The sequence below is a fragment of the Cetorhinus maximus genome, chromosome 38, assembly GCF_964194155.1.
Source record: "Cetorhinus maximus chromosome 38, sCetMax3.hap1.1, whole genome shotgun sequence".
Taxonomy (NCBI): Eukaryota; Metazoa; Chordata; class Chondrichthyes; order Lamniformes; family Cetorhinidae; genus Cetorhinus; species Cetorhinus maximus.
In genome coordinates, this window is record NC_135916.1 from 432,226 (window position 1) to 455,751 (window position 23,526).

At 53.4% G+C, this 23,526-nt stretch overlaps 1 protein-coding gene across 1 annotated transcript; it reads right to left on the reverse strand.

The window, feature by feature from the left end:
* Positions 1 to 231: 231 nt before the first annotated feature.
* Positions 232 to 23,232, reverse strand: LOC144672402 (high affinity immunoglobulin gamma Fc receptor I-like). The gene is made up of 4 exons (XM_078534247.1): positions 22,794 to 23,232; positions 7,280 to 7,537; positions 4,398 to 4,676; positions 232 to 422 (listed from the first exon to the last, which is right to left on the reverse strand). The coding sequence occupies exons 1-4, from the start codon at positions 23,230 to 23,232 to the stop codon at positions 232 to 234; spliced, it is 1,167 nt and encodes a 388-aa protein (XP_078390373.1).
* Between the last annotated feature and the right edge of the window lie 294 nt (positions 23,233 to 23,526).

The window sequence follows — 23,526 nt, forward strand, 5'->3', positions numbered from 1 at the left end:
TTTATTTATTAATAGTTTATCCTTCTTCCCAACCCCCGCCTCCAAAGGTCCATCTGTCACTTGTTTCCATTTGGTGCTTTCACAGAGCATGACCCTTGTTCTGCTAATCACACATTCTGCTATTTTACATTTGTGCCACTATCAGCACCTTCTTTAGTCTGTAACATTATCATGAACACTCCCTTTGTCCCGTGTCCGTCACGTCCCCGTCAATCTCCCCTGAGCTCCCACCTATCCCCGACCTTCTGTCTTGCTCCGCCCCCCCTCCCCCGCAACCCCACTCATAAACAGCACGGAATCCATCACAATTCCACCTCTCCTCAGCTCGGAGGAAGAGTCAAACGGCCTTGAAATGTTAACTCGGCTGCTGTCTGCACAGCTGCTGCCAGACCTGCTGATTTTCTCCAGCAGGTTACTTTTTTCTGTTTATAAAAAAAAATTTATATTGGGTAAGCGAGGTTTGTTCTGGAGTTGAGTGGATTGAGGGGTGTTTTGATAGAGGGGAACAATATGATGCCGGGTTTAGACAGTGTGGGCAAAGACGAACTGTCCCAATCGGCTGATGGTACATGGACAGGGTGACACAGGTTTAAGGTGTTTTGGCTGGAAATCACAGAATCACACAGTGCAGAAGAGGCCCTTCGGCCCATCGAGTCTGCACCGACACGTGAGAAACACTTGACCTACCTACCTAATCCCATTGACCAGCACTTGGCCCCATAGCCTTCAATGTTATGACGTGCCAAGTGCTCATCTAGGTACTTTTTAAAAGGATGTGAGGCTAACCCGCCTCCACCACCCTCCCAGGCAGCGCATTCCAGACCCTCACCACCCTCTGGGTAAAAATGGTTTTCCTCACATCCCCCCCTAAACCTCCTGCCCCTCACCTTGAACTTGTGCCCCCTCATGACTGACCCTTCGACTAAAGGGGAACAGCTGCCCCCTATCCACCCTGTCCATGCCCCTCATAATCTTGTACACCTCGATCAGGTCGCCCGTGTCTTCTCAACCCAATCCTATCCGACCTCCCTTCATAACTGAAATGTTTCATCCCAGTCAACATCCTGGTGAATCTCCTCTGCACCCCCTCCAGTGCAATCGCATCCTTGGCTGATTGGCATTGGCTGATATGATGAAGAGCACTTGAAGCCCTGCTTCTGGTCAATACATGCATGCGCCACCTCTCTACTCGATCAACTCGTTCTTGTTCGGGTTTTATTAGTTCTGGACGGGGGAGCATTGCCGTCTAAGCTGTCGACCGGACATCAGTTGCCCATCTCTTGCGGCCTTGGAGAGGCAGCGCGCCTCCTTTTCCCGGAAATAGAGCTGGGCTGATCCCGCTCACTGTCTGAACTGGTCACTTGTTCAGTGAAGTGTCAATAACGTCGGTGCGGGGGTTGGGGGGGGAGGGGGGGACCTGGGTCACCACATGAAAAGGCACGGGGTCAACAGCAGGTTTCTCAGCTGAGAGCATGAGGGAAATACTGCGGCTACCGGGAGCCCTGAAATCCGAAATATAACGGGAAACGCTGGGAAAAACTCAGCAGAACTGATCTGATTCCCATCACCTGGGGTAAATATTATTTCACCGATAAAAGCAGCCAAGGGATTGCATTAAAGAATGACAATCCTCTACCACTAGAAGAGTCTAAGTAGCAAACATTGGTTGTTTCCAGACGGAGACTAATGTACAAGACATGATCCTAATCCAAATAGGTCAAGGACTTTACTATAGACAATGCATCTTGACCAGTCGAATAGTACAGGTAACAATTATAAATCTGTAACATTAGGACAGCATGGACTAATTATAGGCCCGCCCAAGAGGACAGTGTAGCTGCTAATTATATGCTAAATACTTATGAATTATTATTTATTAGTTATTTACTAATTATTGATTATTAATTATTAATTTTAGATTAAGTGCATGCTAATTAATTATTAAAAACTGGTTATTATTTATTAATTAATTAATATTCACTAATGATTGATTATTACTGATTATTTTTTGATCAAGTGCGTGCTAATTAGTAAGTACTGGTTATTATTTATTAATTTATAATTATTTACTAATGATTCATTATTGCTGATTTATTTTTGATTGAGTTCATTCTAATTAATTATTAATTACTGGTTATTATGTATTAATTATTAACTAATGGCCAATTATTACGGATTAATTTTTGATTACGTGTGTGATAATTAGTTATTCATTCTGGTTATTATTTATTAATTATTAACTAATGGCTGATTATTACGGATTCATTTTTGATTAAGTGCATGATAATTAGTTATTCATTACTGGTTATTATGTATTAATTGTTAACTAATGGCTGATTATTACGGATTAATTTTTGATTAAGTGTGTGATAATTAGTTATTCATTACTGGTTATTATGTATTAATTATTAACTAATGGCTGATTATTACGGATTAATTTTTGATTAAGTGTGTGATAATTAGTTATTCATTACTGGTTATTATTTATTAATTATTAACTAATGGCTGATTATTACGGATTAATTTTTGATTAAGTGTATGATAATTAGTTTTCATTACTGGTTATTATTTATCAATTATTAATTATTTACTAATTGTTTATTAATGATTATTTTTTGATTGTGTTTCCTAATTAATTATTAATCACTGAATATTAATTATTACTTATTAGCCATAGATTAATTAATTATTAATTGAGTATTAATAAGTAATTACATGCTAATTATATGCCTGCATAGCAGGGCAATATAGGTGCAACATATAGTCTTGTCAGGAGGCCAGTATAGGTGCTAATTATAAACCGGCCCCAGGAGGAGGGAATCAAAGCAAAACCCTGCAGATGCTGGAAATCTGAAACAAAAACAGGGAAATGCTGGAAAAGTGCAGCAGGTCTGGCAGCGTCTGCAGAGAGAGAAAACCCAGAGGTAACCTCTCCATTCCAATATGATTCTTTTTCAGAAACCCTCTGACCCTTAGAGGGAATTGGTAAACTGGTTGAGTTTTTGTTTTAGAACCTTTTTTTTTTAGGGAATACGACCTTTGTACTTCCAAATTCTTTGGCACTGAACTCCAATTCGGGGTGGTAGGATTTGAACTCACGCTCTTTGGACTTCTCATCTAACCTCACTGAATGCTGGACAAGTTACATGACCACGGGTCTGTCTTACCCTTGTGTATTTTTTTTTTTGCCTCTACTATTGCATTCGGCACAGCTTTTTAACACTGCCGCAATCCCTCTGGCAAATAATGTTATGTTAATGTATAGAAAGGCAAAATACTGCGGCTGTTGGAAACCTGAAACAAAAACAGAAATTGCAGGAAAAACTCAGTGTCTATGGAGAGAAAGACAGAGTTAAGGTTTCGAGTCAGTCTGGCTCTTCTTCAGAGCTAAAGAGAAGTAAAAATGTGGTGAAATGTATCCTGTTTAAGGGGGGGTGGGACAGGTGAAGCTGGATAGAGGGACAGCGACAGGTGGAGGCAGTGACAATGATGTCATAGACACAAGGACAAAGGGGTGTTAATGATAATCTTTCGAGTTATCAACAGTCACAGATTGTAACTCTTTCAAGTATAATCACAGTTCTTGGTTTTCCGGGAGTGGGACATGAACCCACAACCCTCTGATTCAAAGGCGAGGGTGCTATGAACTGAGCCACAGCTGACACCTCCAAAGTGGTACTGGCTAAAGGAGGTGCTAATGGCGGCATTAAGGTCAGAAAGCAGAATGTGATAATAGCAGGTCAAGGGGAAGCACTCTGGAAAGAACAACATGAACAAGGGACAGATGGTCCTAGTGGGGAGAGAGGGCGGTGGTGGGTTAAAAAAAATGGAAATAGGCTTAAAGGTGGGGATAAAACAATGAATAAAAATGGAAATAAACTTGAGAAAAATTAATTATAAAAATAGGTGGGAAACATTGTATATTTAAACATTTAAAATAAATATTTTCATGTTAATGTGTAACCGCTGTCTTCAACTGGTATCTTGAACATGAGCGTCTTCCATGTCTCCCTAGCACCCTCGCCTTTGAATCAGAGGGTTGTGGGTTCATGTCCCACTCCCGGAAACCAAGAACTGTGATTGTACTCGAAAGAGTTGCAATCTGTGACTGTTGATAACTCGAAAGAGTTTCCATGTCTCCCTACACACAGAGTGCAGCCTTTGCTCTGCCTGAGCGAGTTTTTAATGGAAGGGGGATAATCACACATCCACCCCCACCCACCTCCCTCCCTCCCTGCACCTAGTCGGATCGGCCGCGCCTAATCTGAGACCATGAAAGTCTCCCAGACCCCCGGGCCTGACCCCCACAGTGAGTCCAATCGGCTCCCGCTCTGTCTCTCTCTCTCTCTCTGCCTAACCCATGGCGGGACCCAGCATTTGGGGCTCTTCCCACTTACGTTCCACTGAAACGGAGATCGGGAGGCTCATCTTCTTTTTGTTCAGGCTGCTCTTGGAGCTGGTCACTTCACACTGGTAAACCCCCGAATCCTCAGGCACAGCTCGGCCGGTGGTGTAATTGCCCGCAGGTAAACCCAGGCGCTGTCCGTCTTTGAACAGCGAGTAGAGCAGCGGATAATCGCCATGGAGTTGCTGAGCCCAGCAAGTAATTCGCAGCAGCTGACCAGCCAGCACTCGTAGCCCGGGTTCCACTTTCAATGTGGGTGTGGAGCAGAGGTCTGGAGAGGAAAGATCACAGACAAGTGCATTTTACACAGAGAGGTCCGAATTTGATGTGCGTTGTTTTTAATTATTATTAGACAACAGATTTTATATGGAAATGCGCACAGAAATGCTCCAAAACCTGATTATATCCCCCACCTTTCACAGACCAGGAGCCCTCCCCTATTATGAATTGAACGCTTGTCCCCACCCACCCCCTCAGCCATTTACCTACATGGATGTGAATTTCCTAACCACCCACCCCAGCCGCATGTGTTTTCTGTCAGTTTGGAGGGGTTAACATGGTTATGGAAGGGACAGTCTGAAGGGTTTGCATTGAACCAGGGGCTGGGAAGAGGGAGCTGGGGTGGGGGAGGTTTGGGGGGCAGCCAGTGTTTGGGTGATGGGAGGTTCCAGATGGACACAATGTGGGCGGAGGAGGTCGCCGAGCTGAGGGTCGATAAATAAATCGGGTATTTGGCGAGAACCCGTCGCGCTGAAATCACTGGAGATACAAATCCCTCTTACAGAGGGGCCCTGGACCTCGGAATGTATTTATTTCTGACCAGGCCCAGAGGTGTGCACTCCAAATTTCGTGTCACAGAATCACACACACAGTGCAGGAGAGGCCCTTCGGCCCATCGAGTCTGCACCAACCCGTGAGAAACACCTGACCTACCTCCCTAATCCCATTGACCAGCACTTGGCCCCATAGCCTTGAATGTTTATGATGTGCCAAGTGCTCATCCAGGTACTTTTTAAAGGATGTGAGGCTAACCCGCCTCCACCACCCTCCCAGGCAGCGCATTCCAGACCCTCACCACCCTCTGGGGGTAAAAAAAGTTTTTCCTCACATCCCTCCACTAAACCTCCTGCCCCCTCTCCTTGAACTTGTGTCCCCCTCGAGACTGACCCTTCAACTAAAGGGGAACAGCTGCTCCCTATCCACCCTGTCCATGCCCCTCATAATCTTCTACACCTCGATCAGGTCGCCCCCTCAGTCTTCTCTGCTCCAACGGAAACAACCCAAGTCCATCCAACCTCTCCCCATAACTTCAATGTTTCATCCCAGGCAACATCCTGGTGAATCTCCTCTGCACCCCCTCCAGTGCAATCACACCCTTCCTATAATGTGGCGACCAGAACTGCACACACTGAACTCCAGCGTCGTTGCTGTTTTCAAACTTAAAAGACTCCATGCTTTCTGCTCCAAAGGGGCGTCTGGCCGCTGGTTCGCTCTGGAATTCGCCGTCAGAATTGTTTACATTGTGTATAAAGTGGGGGCTGCGTGAATCCCATCAGTTCCTTTGATTCCCCCCCACGCCGTTCCCCGCAGGGTCAGGTGGCCTTTGCGCGTTAGGGCTGGTCAACAGCTCAGTGCCCTGGGCTGCCTGGTCCTTTCACCACGCAGCTTCACCCTGTCATCCTTTACCAACACCCCCTCCAGGTTGGGTAGGCCCTTCTGTGCCGGCTCGGATCACCAGAGAACAGTCGCCCGCCTGCAACGGTTGCGTGACCTGCCCTGCTCTCGGGGGAGGTGGGGGGTCACTCAGGGACCGTCACAAAACAAACAAACAAACACATCAGGGGACAATTGGTCTTGCGAAATGTCCTGGCGAAAGACACTCGGCCAGTGGTGGGGGGTGTGCCTTCCGGGTCTGGTCAGAGTCAGAGCCGGTGAGGCTGGAAAACGCCATAAATGATTTGCAAGTCAGCCCAGGCCGAATGGTGAGAGGATTTGCCGTGGAGATAGCGCCTCAGCAGAGGGTTTGGGAAGCCCCCATGTAACGTAGTGTGGGTCTGTCACCGCATTCTCCAGCGTTTCATGTGTAACCTGGGAGAACCTTTAATCCCGTTCAAACAATGGAGTGTCGAGTTTATTTTAAATTTTTACAAATCTCCTTCAGGAATTTGCCAATAGTGGCAACGAAACAATATATATATATATATATATATATACACACACATACATATATTCACACACAAATACATGCATATATATACACACAAATGTATGTGTAAATAGATGTATAATGTGTATATATTTATATATGTGTGTGTGTGTGTGCATGTATATATGTGCACATATATATTTTTACATAGATGTATGTGTGTATACATTTATATGTACACATGTGTGTATATATATATATACACACATATATATATATATGTGTGTTGTGTATATATTTATATATATATATGTGTGTGTGCATGTATATATGTGCACATATATATTTTTACATAGATGTATGTGTGTATACATTTATATGTACACATGTGTGTATATATATATACACACACATATATATACATATGTGTGTTGTGTATATATTTATATGTTCACGTGTGTACATATGTGTCTGTATATATATATGTGTATATATACATATGTGTGTATATATGTGTCTGTATATATATATGTGTATATATACATATGTGTGTATATATGTGTGTGTCTATATACATATACAAATATATGTACACACGCACATAATACATATAAAATTGCAAATGCCTCCAGCCTCTTTGGAAAACGGTTTCAAAATAACTTTGGCCACTTTCGGCTGCTCACCCTCATACACATCAGAGCAGATCAGAAGATACATCAGTGACCAACCTGTTACAGTGATGGTTACATCTCCCGAGACCTGCTTTCGAAATATTCCTTCGGCTTCACACCGGTAAGTTGCTTCATCTGAATGTTTTGCATTTTGTATGTAGATCGAACTGCTTTCACGATTTTCTTGAAGCACATTATTTTTATACCATTTGTAATGATATTCTCTCCTTTTCCAGCCACTGATCAGGCATTTCAGAACAATGCGATCACCTAACAGCGCACGTTGTGGGTCTATTTCCAGAGTCGCATCAAAAGCTGCAAAACATGTGGGGAAAATCGGGCGTAAGTGCAAATTGGATTGTGGCGAAGGACACGTCTTAAATCCTTAAGAGTTTTATCTAGAACGTGGAGCTCAACATCCAGGGCAATTGGTATCTTTGCAATAATTAACATCAACTCTATATTCTGCAAAGCTGTATCGACCTGTGTTTATTCAGAGAATGACCCTTATTGAAATGTTGAGCTGAAATGACCTATAGTCCTTCACTAGTCCATCGAAGATCCTCACTCCTTCCTAACTAAATCTTACAGTGTCAATGTATTCAGACCTAGGCTATAACCCTACCTACCAGGGCTAACAAGAACGGATCCAGGGATGAGAAATTTCAGCTATGAGGATAGATTGGAGAGGTTGGAGACTGTTCTCCATGGAGAGGAGAAGGCTGAGAGGAGATGTGAGAGAGATGTTCAAAATCATGGGGGAGGGCTGGACAGGAAGTGTGGAGGAGGCAGGTTCAATCGAGGCGTTCAAGAGGGCATCGGATGATTAGTTGAATAGAAACAATGTGCAGGGGTACGGGGATAAAACGCACTTGGACACAATGCTCGTTTGGAGAGCTGGTGCAGGCACAAAGGGCCGAATGGCCTCCTTCTGTGCCCTTGAAATTCCCTGATTCTGCGCCTATTCCAAAAACGGGAAATTCTCAGGAGTAATAAAAGCAAAACACTGCAGATGCTGGAAATCTGAAATTTAAAAAAACCCAGAAAATGCTGGAAAAACTCATCTCAACCGCATCTGTGGCAAGAGAGAGAGAGAGAGTTAACTTTTCGATTCCAAAATGACTTCCTCAGAACTATTCCGTCCTTAGAGGAAGTTAGTAAACGAGTTGAGTTTCTTCGCTTGAGACAGAGCTGTTGAGTTTTTGCTTTGGAATTTCCTGGTTGTATTTCACATTCTCCCAGTTTCCTGGGGTCCTGCTTTTCACTCCAGCAAACACCAGCGAATTCCATCCCATTACCCATTTTGGAAACGCACGGTGATTTCCTGGCACCACCGAGCGCGCCCCAGCAACACACATGTTACCTCCTTCGAAAATCTAAGTTGGGCGGCCAAAATGCACACTAACTTCAAGTTAAGCTGCAAGATACCATAAAGCCATGAATATTGACGCCCATTCAATTGCTATGTTTCAGACCCTCTTCCCACGCAAGGTTAAGCGATTTGAGGCCTGCCTTGACGTAAGGTACAAATGACTTGGGGAGACATTTGGGCTGATTTTGCTTTTCAGTTGAAGCCAAAGCGATGTGAGTGGTTCGGACGCTCTTCTCGCCTTTCCTATGATCAGGCCAAATTAAACTGCACCCTTTGCTGTGGACAAAAGGCGGAAAAGGAAGTTTGTTGGGCTGTATTTCCAACTCTGGGGGAAAGAGCGGGGTCCGCCTGTCCGGGAGTGGGGTAAAGATCCACAGTATTTTTGCTGTTATCTTAGTGTTTAATTGACTGGCACCTCTCTTCCAGGAATTCCTACCTTGGAGAAGTCCTGCTCTTCTCTCCGACAGGGTATCCCTCTATCCAGCTCTCCCTGTCCCCTCCCCATCAACCTGTCCCAAACCACTCAACCTGTCCCACCCCCCCATCAACCTGTCTCACCCCCCCACTCAACCTGTCCCACCCCCACTCAACCTGTCCCACCCCCCCATCAACCTGTCCCACCCCCCCCATCAACCTGATCCACCCCCACTCAACCTGTCCCACCCCCCACAACATGTCCCACCCCCACTCAACCTGTCTCAACCCCCCTCAACCTGTCCCAACACCACTCAACCTGTTCAACCCCCACTCAACCTGTCCCAACACCACTCAACCTGTTCAACCCCCACTCAACCTGTCCCAACACCACTCAACCTGTTCAACCCCCACTCAACCTGTCCCAACACCACTCAACCTGTTCAACCCCCACTCAACCTGTCCCAACACCACTCAACCTGTTCAACCCCCACTCAACCTGTCTCACCACCACTTAACCTGTCTCACCCCCACTCAACCTGTCCCACCCCCCCCAACCTGTCCCACCACCACTCAACCTGTCCCACCACCACTCAACCTGTCTCATCCCCCAACTCAACAGTCTCACCCCCCAACTCAACCTGTCCCACCCCCACTCAACATGTCCCCTCCCCACTCAACCTGTCCCACCCCCACTTAACCTGTCCCACCCCCACTCAACCTGTCCCCTCCCCCTCAACCTGTCTCACCCCCACTCAACCTGTCTCACCCCAACTCAACCTGTCTAACCACTCTCCCCCTATCAACCTGTCCCACCCCCCTCAACCTGTCCCACCGCCACTCAACCTCACTCACCCCCCTCAACCTGTCCGACTCCCCTCAACCTGTCCAACCCCCCATCAACCTGTCTCACCCCCACTCAACCTGTCCCAACCCCACTCAACCTGTCCCACCCCCACTCAACCTGTCCCACCCCCACTCAACCTGCCCCACCCCCACTCAATCTGCCCCACCCCCACTCAATCTGCCCCACCCCCACTCAACCTGTCCCACCCCCACTCAACCTGTCTCACCCCCACTCAACCTGTCCAAACCCCACTCAACCTGTCTCACCTCCACTTAACCTGTCCCACCCCCCTCAACCAGTCCCACCCCCCTCAACCTGTCTCACCCCCACTCAACCTGTCTCACCCACACTCAACCTGTCTCACCCTCACTCAACCTGTCTCACCCACACTCAACCTGTCTCACCCCCCCACTCAACCTGTCTCACCCCCACTCAACCTGTCTCAACCACACTCAACCTGTCTCACCCCCCCACTCAACCTGTCTCATCCCCCCACTCAACCTGTCCCACTCCCCTGAACCTGTCTCACCCCCACTCAACCTGTCCAACGCCCAATCAACCTGTCTCACCCCCAACGCCCTCAACCTGTCCCACATCCATCAACCTGTCCCACCCACCCTCAACCTGTCCCACTCCCCCTCAACCTGTCCCACCCCTCCTCAACCTGTCCCACCCCTCCACAACCTGTCTCACCCCCCCACTCAACCTGTCCCATCCCTCCTCAACCTGTCCCACCCCTCCACAACCTGTCTCACCCCCCCACTCAACCTGTCTCACCCCAACTTAACCAGTCCAACCCGCACTCAACCTGTCTCACTCCCTGCACCCTCAACCTGTCCCACCCCCACTCAACCTGTCCCACACACGCTCAACCTGTCCAACACCCTCTCGACCTGTCCCACTCCCACTTAATCTGTCTCACCATCACTCAACCTGTCTCACCCACCCCCCTCAACCTGCCCCACTGCCACTCAAACTGTCCCACCCCCTCTCAAACTGTCCCACCCCCACCCCCATCAACCTGTCCCAACACCACTCAAACTGTCCCAACACCACCCAACCTGTGTCACCCCCCCCTCAACCTGTGTCACCACCCCCAACCTGTCCCACCCCCACTCAACCTGTCTCACCACCACCCCCATCAACCTGTCCCACCCACCCTCAACCTGTCACACCCCCCTACTCAACCTATCCCACCCCTCCACAACATGTCTCACCCCCCTACTCAACCTGTCCCACCCCCACTCAACCTGTCCGACCCCCACTTAACCTGTTTCACCCCCACCCCACTCAACCTGTCCCACCCCCACTCAACCTGTCTCACCACCACTCAACCTGTCTCACCCCCACTCAACCTGTCTCACTACTCTCCCCCTATCAACCTGTCCCACCACCACTCAACCTGTCTCACCCCCACTTAACCTGTCTCACCCCCCCTCAACCTGTCTCACCCCCACTCAACCTGTCTCACCCCCCCCCACTCAACCTGTCTCAATCCCACTCAACCTGTCTCACCCACACTCAACCAGTCCAACCCCCACTCAACATGTCGCACCCCCCCCTGCCCTCAACCTGTCCCACCCCCACTCAACCTGTCTCACCCCCACTCAACCAGTCCAACCCCACTCAATCTGTCTCACTCCCCCCACCCTCAACTTGTCTCACCCCCACTCAACCTGTCTCACCCCCACTCAACCTGTCCCACCCCAACTCAACCTGTCTCACCCCCACTCAACCTGTCCCACCGCCACTCAACCTGTCCCACCCCCACTCAACCTGTCTCACCCTCACTCAACCTGTCCCACCCCCACTCAACCTGTCCCACCCACCCCTCAACCTGTCTCACCCCCCCCACTCAACCTGTCTCACCCCCACTCAACCTGTCTCACCCCCCCTAAACCTGTCTCACCCCCCCCATTCAACCTGTCTCACCCCCACTCAACCTGTCTCACCCCCCCTAAACCTGTCTCACCCCCACTGAACCTGTCCCACCACTACTCAACCTGTCTCACCCACACTCAACCAGTCCAACCCCCACTCAACATGTCGCACCCCCCCTGCCCTCAACCTGTCCCACCCCCACTCAATCTGTCTCACCCCCACTCAACCTGTCTCACCCCCACTCAACCTGTCCCACCCCCACTCAACCTGTCCCACCCCCACTCAACCTGTCTCACACCCTCATCAACCTGTCCAACACCCACTCAACCTGTCCCACCCACACTTAATCTGTCTCACCATCACTCAACGTGTCTCACTACCCCCCTTAACCTGCCCCACTGCCACTCAAACTGTCCCACCCCCACTTAATCTGTCTCACCACCACTCAACGTGTCTCACCACCCCCCTCAACCTGCCCCACTGCCACTCAAACTGTCCCAACCCCACCCCCACCAACCTGTCCAAAACCACTCAACCTGTCCCAACACCACTCAACCTGTGCCAACACGACTCAACCTGTGTCACCCCCCCCTCAACCTGTCCCAACCCCACCACTCAACCTGTCTCACACCAACTCAACCTGTCTCACCCCCACTCAACCTGTCCCACCCCCACTCAACCTGTCCCACCCCCACTCAACCTGTCTCACCACTCTCCCCCTCTCAACCTGTCCCACCACCACTCAACCTGTCTCACCCTCACTCAACCAGTCCAACCCCCACTCAACCTGTGTCACCCCACCCCACCCTCAACCAGTCCCACCCCCACTCAACCTGTCTCACCCGCACTCAACCTGTCCCACCCCCACTCAACCTGTCTCACCCCCCCACTCAAACTGTCTCACCCCCACTCAACCTGTCTTACGCCCTCATCAACCTGTCCCAACACCACTCAACCTGTGTCACCCCCCCCTCAACCTGTCCCACCCCCACCACTCAACCTGTCTCACACCAACTCAACCTGTCTCACCCCCACTCAACCTGTCTCACTCCCACTCAACCTGTCCCACCCCCCTCAACCTGTCTCACCCCTACTCAACCTGTCCCACCCCCACCACTCAACCTGTCTCACCCCCACTCAACATGTCTCACCCTCACTCAACCTGTCTCACCCCCACTCAACCTGTCCCAACCGGACTCAACCTGTCCCAACCCCACTCAACCGGCCCAACCCCCCCTCAACCTGTCCCACCCCCACCACTCAACCTGTCTCACAACAACTCAACCTGTCTCACCCCCACTCAACCTGTCTCACTCCCACTCAACCTGTCCCACCCCCCTCAACCTGTCTCACCCCTACTCAACCTGTCCCACCCACACCACTCAACCTGTCTCACCCCCACTCAACATGTCTCACCCTCACTCAACCTGTCTCACCCCCACTCAACCTGCACCACCCCCACTCAACCTGTCCCAACCCCACTCAACCGGCCCAACCCCCACTCAACCGGTCCAACTCCCACTCAACCGGTCGAACCCCCACTCAACCTGTCCCACCCCCACTCAACCTGTTTCACGCCCTCATCAACCTGTCCAACCCCCACTCAACCTGTTCCACCCCCACTTAATCTGTCTCACCATCACTCAACCTGTCTCAACACCCCCCTCAACCTGCCCCACTGCAACTCAAACTGTCCCACCCCCACTCAAACTGTCCCACCCCCACCCCCATCAACCTGTCCCAACACCACTCAACCTGTGTCACACCCCCATCAACCTGTCCCACCCCCACTTAACCTGTCTCACGCCCTCATCAACCTGTCCAACCCCCACTCAACCTGTCCCACCCCCACTCAACCTGTCTCATCAACCTGTCCCACCCCCCCTCAACCTGTCCCACCCCCCTCAACCTGTCCCACCCCTCCTCAACCTGTCTCACCCCCCTACTCAACCTATCCCACCCCTCCACAACCTGTCTCACCACACTCCCCCTATTTACCTGTCTCACCACCACTCAACCAGTCTCACCCCCACTCAACCTGTCCAACCTCCCTCAACCTATCCCACCCCCCTCAACCTGTCCCACTCCCAATCAACCTGTCTCACCACTCTCCGCCTATCAACCTGTCCCACCACCACTCAACCTGTCCCACCCCCACTCAACCTGTCCCAACCCCACTCAACCTGTCCCACTCCCACTCAACCTGTCCCACCCCCACTCAACCTGTCTCACCCCCACTCAACCTGTCTCACACACACTCAACCTGTCCCACCCCCCTCAACCTGTCCCACCGCCCGCAACCTGTACAACGCCCACTCAACCTGTCTGACCACTCTCCGCCTATCAACCTGTCCCACCACCAATCAACCTGTCTCACCCTCACTCAACCTGTCCCAACCCCACTCAACCTGTCCCAACCCCACTCAACCGATCCAACCCCCCCTCAACCTGTCCCACCCCCCCTAATCCTGTCACACCCACCCCCGCTCAACCTGACCCACCCCACTCAAACTGTCCGACCCCCACTCAAACTGTCTCACTCCCACCCCCATCAACCAGTCCCAACACCACTCAACCTGTCCCAGCACTACTCAACCTGTGTCACCCCTCCATCAACCTGTCCCAACCCCACTTAACCTGTCCCACCCGCACTCAACCAGTGTCACCACCACCCCCATCGACCTGTCCCACCCCCACTCAACCTGTCTCATCAACCTGCCCCACCCCCCTCAACCTGTCCCACCCCACCTCAACCTGTCTCACCCCCCTACTCAACCTATCCCACCCTTCCAAAACCTGTCTCACCCCCCTAGACAACCTGTCCCACTCCTCCACAACCTGTCTCACCCCCCTACTCAAACTGTCCCACCCCCACTCAACCTGTTTCACCCCACCTACTCAAGCTGTCTCACCACCCTCACTCAACCTGTCTCACCACCACTCAACCTGTCCCACCCAAACACAACCTGTCTCACCAACACTCAATTTGCCCCACCCCCACTCAACCTGTCTCAGCACTCTCCCCCTATCAACCTGTCCCACCACCACTCAACCTGTCTCACCCACGCTTAACCTGTCTCACACACCCTCAACCTGTCTCACCCGCGCTCAACCTGTCTCACCCACCCCCACTCAACCTGTCTCACCCACACTCAACCTGTCTCACCCCCACTCAACCTGTCCAACCCCCACTCAACCTGTCTCACCACCGCCCTCAACCTGTCCCACCCCAACTCAACCTGTCACACCACTCTCCGCCTATCAACCTGTCCCACCACCACTCAACCTGTCTCACCCTCATTCAACCAGTCCAACCCCCACTCAACCTGTCTCAACCCCCCGGCCCTCAACCTGTCCCACCCTCACTCAACCAGTGTCACCCCCACTCAACCTGTCTCACCCCCACTCAACCTGTCTCACCTCCAATCTACCTGTCCCAACCCCCTCAACCAGTCCCACCACCCTCAAACTGTCCCAACCCCCTCAACCTGTCCCACCCCCCTCAACCTGTCCCACACCCACTCAACCTGTCTCACCACTCTCCCCCTATCAACCTGTCTCACCCCCACTCAACCTGTCTCACCCCCACTCAACCTGACTCACCCCCCTCAACCTATCCCACCCCACTCAACCTGTCCCACCCACACTCAACCTGTCTCACCACTCTCCGCCTATCAATCTGTCCCACTCCCACGCAACCTGTCCCACCCCCACTCAACCTGTCCCACTCCCACTCAACCTGTCCCACCCCCACTCAACCTGTCCGACCACCACTCAACCTGTTTCACCCCCCCTACTCAACCTGTCCCACCCCCACTCAACCGGTCCAACAACCACTCAACCGGTCCAACCCCTACTCAACCTGTCCCACCCCCACTCAACCTGTCCCACTCCCCTCAACCTGTCCCACACCCTCTCAACCTGTCCCACCCCCACTCAACCTGTCTCACGCCCTCATCAACCTGTCCAACCCCCATTCAACATGTCCCACCCCCACTTCATCTGTCTCACCATCACTCAACCTGTCTCATCACCACCCTCAACCTGCCCCACTGCCACTCAAACTGTCGCACCCCCACTCAAACTGTCCCACCCACACCCCCATCAACCTGTCCCAACACCACTCAACCTGTCCCAACACCACTCAACTTGTGTCACCCACCCATCAACCTGTCCCACCCCCACTCAACCTGTCTCACCACCACCCCCATCTACCTGTCCCACCCCCACTCAAACTGTCTCATCAACCTGTCACACCCCCCGTCAACCTGTCCCACCCCCCCTCAACCTGTCCCACCACTCCTCAACCTGTCTCACCCCCCTACTCAACCTGTCCCACCCCCACTCAACCTGTCCGACCCCCACTCAACCTGTTTCACCCCCCCTACTCAACCTGTCTCTCACCCCCCCACTCAACCTGTCTCACCCCCACTCAACCTGTCTCACCCCCACTCAACCTGTCTCACCCCCACTCAACCTGTCTCATCCCCACACTCAACCTGTCTCACCCCCACTCAACCTGTCTCACACCCACTCAATCTGTCCCACCCCCCTCAACCTGTCCAACCCCCTCAACCTGTCCCACCCCCAATCAACCTGTCTCACCCTCACTCAACCAGTCCAACCCCCACTCAACCTGTCTCAACCCCCCGGCCCTCAAGCTGTCCCACCCGCACTCAACCAGTGTCACCCCCACTCAACCTGTCTCACCCCCACTCAACCTGTCTCACCTCCACTCAACCTGTCCCAACCCCCTCAACCTGTCCCACCCCCCTCAACCTGTCACAAACCCCTCAAACTGTCTCACCCCCACTCAACCTGTCTCACCCCCACTCAACCTGTCTCACCCCCACTCAACCTGTCTCATCCCCCCACTCAACCTGTCTCACCCCCACTCAACCTGTCTCACCCCCACTCAATCTGTCCCACCCCCCTCAACCTGTCCAACCCCCCTCAACCTGTCCCACCCCCACTCAACCTGTCCCACCCCCACTCAACCTGTCTCAACCCCCCGGCCCTCAACCTGTCCCACCCGCATTCAACCAGTGTCAACCCCACTCAACCTGTCTCAACCCCACTCAACCTGTCTCACCTCCACTCAACCTGTCCAAACCCCCTCAACCTGTCCCACCCCCCTCAACCTGTCTCAAACCCCTCAAACTGTCCCACCCCCACTCAACCTGTCTCACCCCCACTCAACCTGTCTCACCCCCAATCAACCTGTCCCACCCCCCTCAACCTGTCCCACCCCCTTCAACCTGCCCCACCCCCACTCAACCTGTCTCACCACTCTCCGCCTATCAACCTGTCCCACCACCACTCAACCTGTCCCACCCCCACTTAACCTGTCCCACTCTCACTCAACCTGTCCCACCCCCACTCAACCTGTCTCACCCCCACTCAACCTGTCTCACCCCCACTCAACCTGTCTCACCCCCACTCAACCTGTCACACCCCCCTCTACCTGTCCCACCCCCCTCAACCTGTCCCACCCCCACTCAACCTGTCTCACCACTCTCCGCCTATCAACCTGTCCCACTCCCCCTCAACCTGTCCCACCCCCACTCAACCTGTCTCACCCCCACTCAACCTGTCTCACCCCCACTCAACCTGTCACAACCCCACTCAACCTGTCCCAACCCCACTCAACCGATCCAACCCCCCCTCAACCTGTCCCACCCCCCCAATCCTGTCTCACCCACCCCCGCTCAACCTGACCCACCCCCACTCAAACTGTCCCACCCCCACTCAAACTGTCTCACTCCCACCCCCATCAACCTGTCCCAACACCACTCAACCTGTCCCAGCACAACTCAACCTGTGTCACCACCCCATCAACCTGTCCCACCCCCACTTAACCTGTCCCACCCGCACTCAACCAGTGTCACCACCACCCCCATCGACCTGTCCCACCCCCACTCAACCTGTCTCATCAACCTGCCCCACCCCCCCTCAACCTGTCCCACCCCACCTCAACCTGTCTCACCCCCCTACTCAACCTATCACACCCTTCCACAACCTGTCTCACCCCCCTAGACAACCTGTCCCACTCCTCCATAACCTGTCTCAACCCCCTACTCAACCTGTCCCACCCCCGCTCAACCTGTTTCACCCCACCTACTCAAGCTGTCTCACCACCCCCACTCAACCTGTCTCACCACCACTCAACCTGTCCCACCCAAACTCAACCTGTCTCACCAACACTCAACTTGTCCCACCCCCACTCAACCTGTCTCACCACTCTCCCCCTATCAACCTGTCCCTCCACCACTCAACCTGTCTCACCCCCACTTAAACTGTCTCACACCCCCTCAACCTGTCTCACCCCCGCTCAACCGGTCTCACCCCCCCCACTCAACCTGTCTCACCCCCACTCAACCTGTCTCACCCCCACTCAACCTTTCCCACCCCCCTCAACCTGTCTCACCCCCACTCAACCTGTCCAACCCCCACTCAACCTGTCTCACCACCCCCCTCAACCTGCCCCACTGCCACTCAAACTGTCCCACCCCCACTCAAACTGTCCCACCCCCACCCCCACCAACCTGTCCCAACACCACTCAACCTGTCCCAACACCACTCAACCTGTGTCACCCCCCCCTCAACCTGTGTCACTTCCACGCAACCTGTCCCACCCCCACTCAACCTGTCCCACTCCCACTCAACCTGTCCCACCCCCACTCAACCTGTCTCACCCCCACTCAACCTGTCTCACCTCCACTCTACCTGTCCCTCCCCCCAACCTGTCCTACTCCCCTCAACCTGTCCCACCCCCACTCAACCTGTCTCACCACTCTCCGCCTATCAACCTGTCCCACCACCAATCAACCTGTCCCACCCCCACTCAACCTGTCCCACTCCCACTCAACCTGTCCCACTCCCACTCAACCTGTCCCACCCCCTCTCAACCTGTCTCACCCCAACTCAACCTGTCCCACCCCCACTCAACCTGTCCCAACCCCACTCAACCTGTACCAACCCCACGCAACCGATCCAACCCCCCCTCAACCTGTCCCACCCCCCCTCATCCTTTCCCTCCCACCCCCGCTCAACCTGACCCACCCCTACTCAAACTGTCCCACCCCCACTCAAACTGTCTCACTCCCATCCCCATCAACCTGTCCCAACACCACTCAACCTGTCCCAGCACTACTCAACCTGTGTCACCCCCCCATCAACCTATCCCACCCCTACTTAACCTGTCCCACCCGCACTCAACCAGTGTCACCACCACCCCCATCGACCTGTCCCACCCCCACTCAACCTGTCTCATCAACCTGCCCCATCCCCCCTCAACCTGTCCCACCCCACCTCAACCTGTCTCACCCCCCTACTCAACCTATCCCACCCTTCCACAACCTGTCTCACCCCCCTAGACAACCTGTCCCACTCCTCCACAACCTGTCTCACCCCCCTACTCAACCTGTCCCACCCCCAGTCAACCTGTTTCACCCCACCTACTCAATCTGTCTCACCACCCCCACTCAACCTGTCTCACCACCATTCAACCTGTCCCACCCAAACTCAACCTGTCTCACCAACACTCAACCTGTCCCATCCCCACTCAACCTGTCTCACCACTCTCCCCCTATCAACCTGTCCCACCACCACTCAACTTGTCTCACCCCCACTTAACCTGTCTCACACCCCCTCAACCTGTCTCACCCCCACTCAACCTGTCTCACCCTCCCCCACTCAACCTGTCTCACCCCCACTCAACCTGTCTCACCCCCACTCAACCTTTCCCGCCCCCCTCAACCTCTCTCACCCCCATTCAACCTGTCCAACCCCCACTCAACCTGTCTCACCACCCCCCTCAACCTGCCCCACTGCCACTCAAACTGTCCCACTCCCACTCAAACTGTCCCACCCCCACCCCCACCAACCTGTCCCAACACCACTCAACCTGTCCCAACACCACTCAACCTGTGTCACCCCCCCCTCAACCTGTCCCACCCCCACCACTCAACCTGTCTCACCCCCACTCAACCTGTCCCACCCCCCTCAACCATTCTCACCCCTGCTCAACCTGTCTCACCCCCACTCAACCTGTCTCACCACTCTCCCACTCTCAACCTGTCCCACCCCCACTCAACCTGTCTCACCACTCTCCCACTCTCAAACTGTCCCACCACCACTCAACCTGTCTCACCCTCACTCAACCAGTCCAACCCCCACTCAACCTGTGTCACCCCCCCCCACCCTCAACCTCTCCCACCACCACTCAACCTGTCTCACCCTGACTCAACCAGTCCAACCCCCACTCAACCTGTCCCACCCCCACTCAACCTGTCTCACCCCCACTCAACCGGTCCAACCTCCACTCAACCTGTCCCACCCCCACTCAACCTGTCCCACCCCCACTCAACCGATTTCACGCCCTCATCAACCTGTCCAACCCCCACTCAACCTGTTCCACCCCCACTTAATCTGTCTCACCATCACTCAACCTGTCTCAACACCCCCTCAACCTGCCCCACTGCCAGTCAAACTGTCCCACCCCCACTGAAACTGTCCCACCCCCACCCCCATCAACCTGTCCCAACACCACTCAACCTGTCCCAACACCACTCAACCTGTGTCCACACCCCCATCAACATGTCCCAACACCACTCAACCTGTCCCAACACCACTCAACCTGTGTCAACCCCCCCTCAACCTGTCCCACCCCCCTCAACCTGTCCCACCCCCATTTTACCTGTCCCACCCCCACTCAACCTGTCTCATCAACCTGGCCCACCCCCCCTCTACCTGTCCCACCCCTCCTCAACCTGTCTCACCCCCCTACTCAACCTATCCCACCCTTCCACAACCTGTCTCAGCCCCCTACTCAACCTATCCCACTCCTCCTCAACCTGTCTCACCCTCCTACTCAACCTGTCCCACCCCCACTCAACCTGTTTCACGCCCCCAACTCACGCTGTCTCACCACCCCCACTCAACCTGTCTCAGCACCACTCAACCTGTTCCACCCACACTCAAGTGTCTCACCAGCACTCAACCTGTCCCACCCCCCTCAACCTGTCCCACACCACCCTCAACCTGTCCCACCCCCACTCAACCTGTCCCACACCCACCTCAACCTGTCCCACCTCCACTCAACATGTCGCACACCTCTTCAACCTGACCCATGCCCCACTCAACCTGTCCCACGCCCCCACAACCTGTCCCACGCCCCCTCAACCTGTCTCACCCAACCCCCCTCAACCTGTCTCTCACCCAACCCGCCTCAACCTGTCTCTCACCCAACCCCCCTCAACGTGTCACACCCCCACTCAACCGGTCTCACCCCCACTCAACCTGTCTCACCCCCACTCAACCTGTCTCACCCCCACTCAACCGGTCCAACCCCCACTCAACCGGTCCAACCCCCACTCAACCGGTCCCACTCCCCTCAACCTGTCCCACACCCACTCAACCTGTCCCACCCCCACTCAACCTGTATCATGCCTTCATTAACCTGTCCAACACCCACTCAACCTGTCTCACCATCACTCAACCTGTCTCACCACTCTCCCCCTATCAACCTGTCTCACCCCCACTCAACCTGTCCCACCCCCACTCAACCTGTCTCACCACTCTCCCCCTATCAACCTGTCTCACCCCCACTCAAGCTGTCCCACCCCCACTCAACCTGTCTCACCACTCTCCCCCTATCAACCTGTCTCACCCCCACTCAACCTGTCTCACCCCCACTCAAACTGTCTCACCCCCACCCCCATCAACCTGTCCCAACACCACTCAACCTGTCCCAACACCACTCAACCTGTGTCACCCCCACTCAACCTGTCTCACCCCCACTCAACCTGTTTCACCCCCACTCAACCTGACTCAACCCCACTCAACCTGTCTCACCACCACCCCCATCGACCTGTCCCACCCCTCCTCAACCTGTCTCACCCCCCTACTCAACCTATCCCATCCTTCCACAACCTGTCTCACCCCACTACACAACCTGTCCCACCCCCACTCAACCTGTCTCACCCCCCTACTCAACCTGTCCCACCCCCACTCAACATGTTTCACCCCCCCTACTCAAGCTCTCTCACCACCCCCACTCAACCTGTCTCACCATCACTCAACCTGTCCCACCCACACTCAACCTGTCTCACCAACACTCAACCTGTCCCACCCCCACTCAACCTGTCCCACCCCCCCTCAACATGTCCCACCCGTCCTCAACCTGTCTCACCCCGCTACTCAACCTGTCCCACCCCTCCACAACCTGTCCCACCCCCACTCAACCTGTCCTACCCCCACTCAACCTGTCTGACCACCACTCAACCTGTCCCACCCCCACTCAACCTGTCTCACCCCCCCTCAACCTGTCTCACCCCCCCTCAACCTGTCTCACCCCCCCTCAACCTGTCCCACCTCCACTCAACCTGTCTCACCCCCACTTAACCTGTCTCACCCCCCCTCAACCTGTCTCACCCCCACTCAACCTGTCTCACCCCCACTCAACCTGCCCCACCCCCACTCATCCTGTTCCACCCCCGCTCAACCTGTCTCACCCCCACTCAACCTGTCTCACCACTCTCCGCCTATCAACCTGTCCCACCCAGCTCAACCTGTCGCACCCTCACTCAACCAGTCCAACCCCCACTCAACCTGTCTCACCCGCCCCGCCCTCAACCTGTCCCACCCTCACTCAACCAGTCTCACCACCACACCCATCGACCTGTCCCACCCCCACTCAACCTGTCTCATCAACCTGTCCCACACCCCCTCAACCTATCCCACGCCCCCCTCAACCTGTCTCACCTTCCCCCCCACTCAACCTGTTCCAACACCCTCCGCCCCACCCCCCCGCCACCAGCTTATATTTCACCTCCTTAGTTCTGATACGGACTCGAAACGTTAACTCTGTCCTCCCCCCCGCAGATGCTGTCAGACCTGCTGAGTTTGTCCGGCTAGTTTTTGCTTTTGTTTCAGTAATTTCTTGTCCGCTAGTCGGTTGGCAACTGTATTCCTGTGCAACATGGGTCGATATTACATTTCACTGGGAGGTCTCAGTGCAACCGTCGCGTTTGTGGGCTAAGGAAGAGTTTACATACCGATGGTGACAACTTTCAGAGGTTGACTCATCTGCCTGGAGCTAAACCAAGACCATTTCACTTTGCATCGGTAATGTCCTCCGGTATCAGAGTGTGCAGTGTCTGAAATGACTTTAAGATTCTTTTCCATGTCTTTGTCATCTTTGTACCAAGTAACAGGTCTAACTCTGCCTTCGTATTGACACGTCAGTTTGAATTTTTCCCCTTCTTTTAGTTGACCGCTAGGCTGACTGGTCACTACTGGGCGATCACCAGCTGTAGAAAGGCGATGACAGTGACGAATGATTAGAGGGTAAAACAATGAATGGATTCTTTCTTTGTCGTGGGCTCTTCGACTCAGTTCAGCATTAGGTGCCGCCTGTGTCCAATCACAACATATTTCAATGGAGGAGAGGGTTTCAATTCGCTGCCGCCTACAGGAAAGGGCAATAGGCGCCATGTCAATGCGCTTCACCTGGCGAATTTCCAAAGTTCTGGGCACTGTGCTCAACAGGCCCGTCTCCCACTGCGCCTGTGTCGCCCTATTTTACGATATCAAACTGGGGTTCAGGGTTTGCAAGGGATGTCGAGCGTCGTTTTGGAACCAAGAAGAATGTGGTCCATGCAACCCATTTCCCCCAGCACCAGCCCCCACCACCCACCCCACTACACACACACAGCCACAGACACACACGGGCACACACTCACACAGGCACAGACACACACACACACGCCGGCACAGGCACAGGCACAT